Source organism: Corvus kubaryi, unplaced genomic scaffold (assembly GCF_017639235.1).
Source record: "Corvus kubaryi isolate FWS band 111438036 unplaced genomic scaffold, C.kubaryi_AGA036_p1.0 71, whole genome shotgun sequence".
NCBI classification, from domain to species: domain Eukaryota; kingdom Metazoa; phylum Chordata; class Aves; order Passeriformes; family Corvidae; genus Corvus; species Corvus kubaryi.
In genome coordinates, this window is record NW_024582059.1 from 4,735,304 (window position 1) to 4,742,504 (window position 7,201).

General features: G+C 44.9%; 1 protein-coding gene across 1 annotated transcript; it reads right to left on the minus strand.

Moving 5' to 3' along the window:
- Nucleotides 1-2,895: 2,895 nt before the first annotated feature.
- On the minus strand, nt 2,896-7,164 carry POMK (protein O-mannose kinase). Its single transcript, XM_042049394.1, has 2 exons — nt 6,550-7,164; nt 2,896-6,038 (listed from the first exon to the last, which is right to left on the minus strand). The coding sequence occupies exons 1-2, from the start codon at nt 6,835-6,837 to the stop codon at nt 5,265-5,267; spliced, it is 1,062 nt and encodes a 353-aa protein (XP_041905328.1). The 5' UTR covers nt 6,838-7,164; the 3' UTR covers nt 2,896-5,264.
- Between the last annotated feature and the right edge of the window lie 37 nt (nt 7,165-7,201).

Consider the following 7,201-nt stretch of genomic DNA (forward strand, 5'->3'; position numbering starts at 1 on the left):
CACTCCCGCTCCATCCCAAGAACAAGCTCTTAGGGAGAAAAACACATAAAAATCCCAACTTTTGCGGAGACTTCGTTCATTCCACAAAGAAATCTAGGGTGTATTTGATAAAATTACCCCCTTTGGTCTCATAGATTTATCAAGAGAATTGCTGAAAAGTGTCTTCCTCTACAGGGAAAGAATTCACTTTCCAAAAGTCATGCATCCAGCAACTATTAGAAATTTGACTGAGAGCTACTGAATATTATCAGTTTTGAAAATCCAGCTACTGTATATCCAAAATGTGAATGCTGGAACAGTAAGCTTGGTCTTTTGAAAATTATGGCCAAAGAATTTGTGTGTATGTGTCTATATATAAATATATAATTTTTAATGGATTTTTGAGTTACCCAGAGCTAAACAGAAGCAAAAATTGCTGAGACATAAATATCACTGTAATGTAAATATATTCACCATTTAATCCTGATAAATACTGGATTATAGACTTCTGAACAGAGACTGACAATTATTGAAAATCATGTGGTCATCTCAAGTATACAGTGCCTCAATTAAAATAAAACCACAAAATCCTTTTTCTTTTTTAAAAGTACCATCTAGGATATAATTTATTTGGTTGGACTCTACAAATATACACATTATATCATGCTAGAAGAACTTGAGAACCACTTTTTTCTTGTTCCCAGGGTCTCTTGACTGTTGGTAAGACTTTACAGTCATAATGATAGAATCGGTTTACAGTTGCATATTCTGCCAAATAGCTCACAAATTATATTTGGCAAACAACACTGCCTCTGTTTCACAAAGATAATGATCTGATGTTTTGTTTATGTGGCACCAAAGGAAAATATTATTTTAGAGCTTGTGACAGAATTTCAAAATGTTTGTGTGGTATGCTAAACTTCTGATACATTTAAAAGTTACCACTTTATTAAATACAGAGTAACATAGATTTTCAAACTATCCTTCAAAAAAGAAAAAAAAGATCAAACAAATGTTCAATTAAATACATCGTGTCCATTTCATTTTCTCTGCGATTACCCAGACCTACATAACAGCTGGTGCAGATATTCCTATGCTACTTTTTGCGTTTGATGGTGTCAAACATACAGATGAGTTGCCATATAGGCTGCTCACCCGCACAGGATTTAGTGTTGTAGGAATGCTTTTAGGATGTAATCTGAAATCCATAGCGCTAAGCGGGAAATGCTCCATCAGACTTGACCCCCCCAAGAAGCGTGCAGCAGCAGTTTGTTAAGGAAAACAGCATAACCTTGGCAGTGCTATTCTTTGGATGGCTCCGAGGAGAAAATGAAAGGAGCAGTGGGTTGGAACTGAATCTGGGATTCTGCTCTGAGACAGGCGGTTTCCATTCTCTAACCTGTGGTACAAACCCACCTGGTAAGAGCTAAATGTTAGTGGGAAATTGTTTTGGCAATAGCATTTGGCCAAGGATAGAGGGTACCGTACCAGCACTGAGCCCTGACCCAGCTGACACCTGCCGCCAGACTATCAGCAGGCTCAGCGAGCATGCCCGAGGTCTCCTGGTCTCCTCTGCTGCTAGCACAGCAGTGTCCCAGGAGAGTTCAGTCTGGGAATCAGGTGCTATTTCTTGAGTCTGGGAGACAGTTTCTGCTTTGATTCTTTGTCTAGCTGCTGGATGGGTGGGGGTGGGTGAAATATGCTGTGGGACTGCTGCAGGGATGGCAGAGGAGGCATTGCCCAAAAGGGAAGGGTAAGGTGGTTACACTGACCTCAGCAAAAGGGTTGTCCTGTCCCTTCGGAAGCAGCCAGACCCAGGGCCTTCATCTTGATGATGACAGCAAACAAAATGGAATGACTGGGATCATATCTGCCTCAGCACTGAGTACCTGGGGTGGTTTGGGGAACCTCCTCTGAAGTTTTCTGAAGGAGATAAGCACTAGTAGCTGTTCTTCTCCTTGTGTGACCTGCATCTTTGTGCAGTATCTTTGACTGGACTTTTGGGATGGAAGAACAGTAATACAATAAGAAACATGGCAGTGACCATCCCCAGGGAAGCATCTTTTGTGGGAAAGGACAGGGAATGTGGGACACTTGATCCGACCTTGAGATAAGAACGAGCAGCTGTTGTTGAGGTTAGGCAGAGCTGTGGCAGTGGTCTAGAGCTGGCTGGGGAGTGGGCGAGCAGAGAGGGATTTGCAGGCTCCCAGCTGTGAACAGGCCTCTTCCTGCCCTTCGTCTTTTGATGTTTTCCACTAGACTTACAAGAGCTGCTTGTACTGAGGCAGCAAAGTCCCTGGATGTTTATCAAAGGCGGTGATTGGTGGTAAAGACTGAAATTCCCAGAAAAGAGAATTGGAAGGAGGGGAGAATACTGCATGGAGGACTGTCCTGCCTCTTTTTCCCCTCTCTGTGATGCCTTAGCTCTTCCCTCTAAGGGAAAAGAAGCTGGAAATGTGGGAAGGACTGGATTCATGTGATCATGAGAATGCAGATGGGAGTTAGCAGGGAAGAACAAAAAGATGTATAGGGTACAAACATCTGATTTTACTGAAAGATTGGAAGGAGGTGACACACAAACTTGGTTTTGGTGTCACCAGATTGAGATAGAAATGGACAGTAAAGTACACAAATACCATGGGCAAGTTAAAGGGGAAGTGGCATGTGTGGTTAATAGGTCAGCCCCTATATCTACCTGTCTTGTTCCTTCAGACTCACTAATACAAACAACGAGATCCTTAAGGGGTTTACAGAAGTTTGCTAGGAAAACACTCGCTGCAAGGCCAGATTTCGGCTATGTTTGGGCTTAAGAGGCAGGTGCTAATAACTAATGCTAAACTGACCTTCGTGCTGCCATCTAGTGTTTCCTCATAGACAGAAACAACATCCCAAAAAAGAAACTGCAGCTCCATGATGCTGTATTCAGAACAAATCTGATTTATTCCTGTTGAAATACAACGCTGGACAACACACAAGCTGAAGGAGAGGGAATGGGAAAGAGACAAGGAGAACCCACTGCTCAGGGTGAATGTTTAGGAAGACACCTTTTCTTAAAAAAATTTATAACTATTTCATCCAGGAACAGAGAGAGTCATCTCAATGGCAAGATAATTATTCAAAACCAGAATTTTTCATTTTTTCCACTCTGTGAAATTAATATGGCTGTTTGCAAGGTGCAACAGTACACAACAGAGCAAGAATCCCAGCAGACCAGCACAAGATGTTTGTCAGGTTCTTCTTGTCTGTCCTTGCTACACTCATAAAAAATCCCTCATGTGATGGTTATTCACAGCCATCAGATGCTGATTTTCCTTTCATGATGGTTAACAAAAGGTAACAAATTATTGTGGGGGGAACACGCAAAAGATTTGATTCTTGGCCCTTTAAAGCCTTATCCCTGGCTTCAAGGAGCTGTAACAGGAGACTTTCTCAACTGTTGCACATCCTGTACTCATGCTGGAACTGTAGAACTCTAACCCTAATAATAACAAGTCAAGAGTTCATGGGCTGGATGAACATTTACATTTACAAACATTTACAACAGAGCATTCTTTTTCTCCAGGCTTCTTTTAGGTGTTTCAAGTCAAAGTCCAAAACAAAGCTGAAGCATCCAAAATCACTGGTCTCTTTTGGAGACCCTGATTTCTGAGATTGTCTCCTGAAAATCTGGGCAGGAAAGCTGCAAGGAAGGACTGGACAAGTGAAAAATGGCAAAAGTAATCTAATTTAAGAAAACAGACTGCCCAGAGGGAAAGGAAAGCCATAATTAGCAGCTTTTAAAGGGCTCCTGGTGCCATTGTATGATATCAGGTATGAATTTACTAATTTGCAGGAAAGTTTTCCCATTTGTAATAAAATTCTAATACCAGGATTTAAACATTATATATATGAATTGACTGCATGATCTCAGTGCAGTCATAACATGGCTTGTTTAGGTGAAGAGGAATTGCAGCACAGAAAAGAACAGAACCAAACTCTTCAGCAAAAAGGGTGGTGTACTCTGCTTAGAAATCACCTCTAAAGTCAAAACATGGAAGCTGTCTCTTAGGCCTTTCAAAGATTTAGTCCACAGCACAGAAAGTCCTCAGGTGGACAATGGTGGAGTCCATGTTTTTCATTCATATTATTCCCGTTTTTTCACCAAGAGAACAACTACATCCCAGTCCTACCAAACTGAGCCTACTGCTGGATTAAGGCATCATTATTCTTCCTCTCCAGCTGTTGGTACCAGGCTGCTACACCCATGTAGGTACCACAAGCTTTTTCCTAACACACCGAACAAGGCTATTTTTTAGCAGCCTTCCTTTATGCTTACTGGACTTTGAATTCAGACCCAATAGAGTTGTATGCTCTGAATACAGGAGTTTTCTTTTCCAAGGCTTGTGTTTAATGCTCATTGCTGTGGAAGTCACATTCTCTTTCAGTTCCTTGTTCTTTCCGTTGAGTCATGATGGCACCGAGCAAGGATAAGCGAATGAAAAAAAAGACACACTTCAGCCCTCTTCCAAAGTGTTCAGCATTTCTGTGGATTACAGAAGAGCAAGAGACTCACATTCTACAGCTTCTCTCTAAAGAGCCAATCTAAGAATACCACGGGACAAAGGCTGGAAAACCAAGAACCTGTGTCTGTAAGCTGACTCTTCAGGATCTGCAGCATCTTCTTGCTTCCAAAAGTGGCCACCCACTTGCTGGTATGGGATACAGAGCAACGGCTGCATGGCTCCAAAAACAACCTATGCCCCATCCAGCAGGGAGAGACTGCCACTGGGGCTCACCAAAATCTGAAGTGAACTGGGGTACTACTTTCTGAGTGACCACTGCTTTTACTCCATGGGAAAGTAGATGAGGGCTTTGTGGATACAACACAGGCCAAAGCCACAGGAATCAGCACAAAGCTTGTGGGGGGGAGGGGGGGGTCTCTGCTCTCCAGTCCTCTGCCAACAAGTTAAGGTAGACCAATATTTTTTAGCTGTTTTTCTGTCATTTTTAAGATCTTTTTTGCGTAAATGTTGCAAAAGAAAATCTATCATTTCTTAAGGAACAAATTTCCCCTGCACCCACACAACTTCATTTCTCTCCCTCCTCCTCTTCCAATGGTAGATTAAACATGCCAATGGAAAGCTTGCACAGCTCTCAGATTGGGGGAATTATTTTTTTTTTAATCAAGATGTACAAGTTCAGTTGTTCTTTTCTTCTCAGTTTTGGGGACAGACATTTTACCCTTCAGGCACGCTACACAAATAGGAAGGACATCATCTTCAGAAAGTTGTTTGCCTCATGATTCACTATAACATTTCTCTAGTACCTGGCATGGCTGCCTCCCGAATAAGCAGAGTTAAAACTTTCCTGTAGGTGTCTAAGACCTCTTGGGCAGAGGGCCGTTCTGCCGGGTCCTTCTTCTTACACGCTGCATGGACGTCAAACAAATGCAGGCGTACAATGTCACTTCCTTCAACATGGCCCAAGAAAAAATTTGAGACATCTGGGATTTTCCAGATGTCTGTTTTCTCATCATAGGGAGGCATGAGGTCATCTTCGAATGGCACATTTTCTCCATAGGGCCAACGCTGCTCAGGAGCTACAAACTCACCCCGGAGCTCCCGGTGACCACACTTCACCAGCCTGCCAGCACTCCTGTTCACAAGAGGCAAAGCATCCAAATCATTCACCAGAATGTGAAAGTCACTTGTTAGGAGATACTGGGAGAGAACCTTATCCAGGTCATTTGAGTCACACATCACTAAGGTACCCAGAGGGCTGCTGTGCAGGTACCGAATGATGCTCACGTAGTTTATAGCAAGCATCAGCCTGCGATGCCAGGTGTTCATGCCCTTGTATTTGGGAATGTGGAGAGTTTCATTCAGGCCTCTCAGTGAGCCAAGAGGATGGTACTCGGTGAGGATTGTGAACTGCTGCTCACAGTAGCCAAGCAGCCGGACAACATACTTGCTCTGAAGGGCTTTCAGCATCTTCAGTCCATGGAGAAAGTCCTCCTTCAGCTCTGAGTTGGTGAGCTGTGAAAGGACCACTTTCTTTTCCTTCCACTCAGAAAGGAAGACCTGAGAACACACAAGAGACACGTAAGACACATGGAGAGCCTTCTTCTATGAACTGCTACCAGCTCCTGCTGACCTCTTCCTGTGACTGGTTAGTCACAACTGCAAATTACAGTCACCAGGCACAGTCAGCTTTAGGTAGAGCCATGTACCTGTCACAGCAAGCCCTTTCTGATGTCATAATTACATCATGGTTTCCTAAGTTTTCTTTGGAATGAACAATGCAGATGAATTAAGTTATTTTATATCACCCAAACAGCCAGTCTTACTCTGCCATGACTGTACCAATCTGTGATTTTGCTTGTGTAGCTGGATGTCATTTGGTGTCAGAGAGGTGGCCCGAGTCATGCTCTTGTGCCTGTTGTGTTCATCTTATCAGTAGCCATATGATCCTGGATGCCTACAGTAATTACCTGCTGAGAGGATAATCGTAACAGCAGTGCTGGCATTAATTAGCCAGCAAACTGTGAAAGCTCTTTATCCAGAGGAGAGAAGAAAGGAAATCCAAACTCACCTTTTTCACAGCACCTTCACCAACACACTTGAGTTTCCTGACTTCCCTATTTATGGCCTCGCAGGAAAGCCACGGGGAACAATTCTTCACCGCTCCGAATTTGAAATGCCCAAAAGGGCAGAGGCCGGGGTCCGTTTCGACACGTCCCAGAGAGTTGTAAAACTTGTTGAGGTACAGGTAGAGAAGGGCATTAAGGAGCAGGACGGCCGCAAGCACTAACGCCAGCGAGATGGATGGCACCTCTCTGGGAAGAAACTCCCTCCTAACGAAATGCGGTTTCTTTTCCATGACCGTGCCTTCCGCATCCTCCGTGAAAGACGGAGGCTAAGCAGGACCCTCTTCCCAGCCCTAGGATGAACGCCTGTACGGCTTTTTCAGTGCCGGCCGCCCAGCCGTCCCGCAAGCACCGCGGTCCGGAGCCTGCAGCCTACGACGAGAGGCCACGCGCGGCGGCGGGACGTGTTAAAGGCGGCTGCAAGCTCGACGCTCGCCGCGCTGCCCATCCTCCCGGCTTTCCGCGCAGGCGGGCCCGAGCGGCAGGCTGCCCGGGCAGGGACGCTTGACCCCGGAAAACACCGGGAAGAGCGGCCGCGCGGGGCGGTGGCGGCGGCGGCGGTGGCGGCCCCGCCCCGGGGCGGAGCGCGGCGCGATG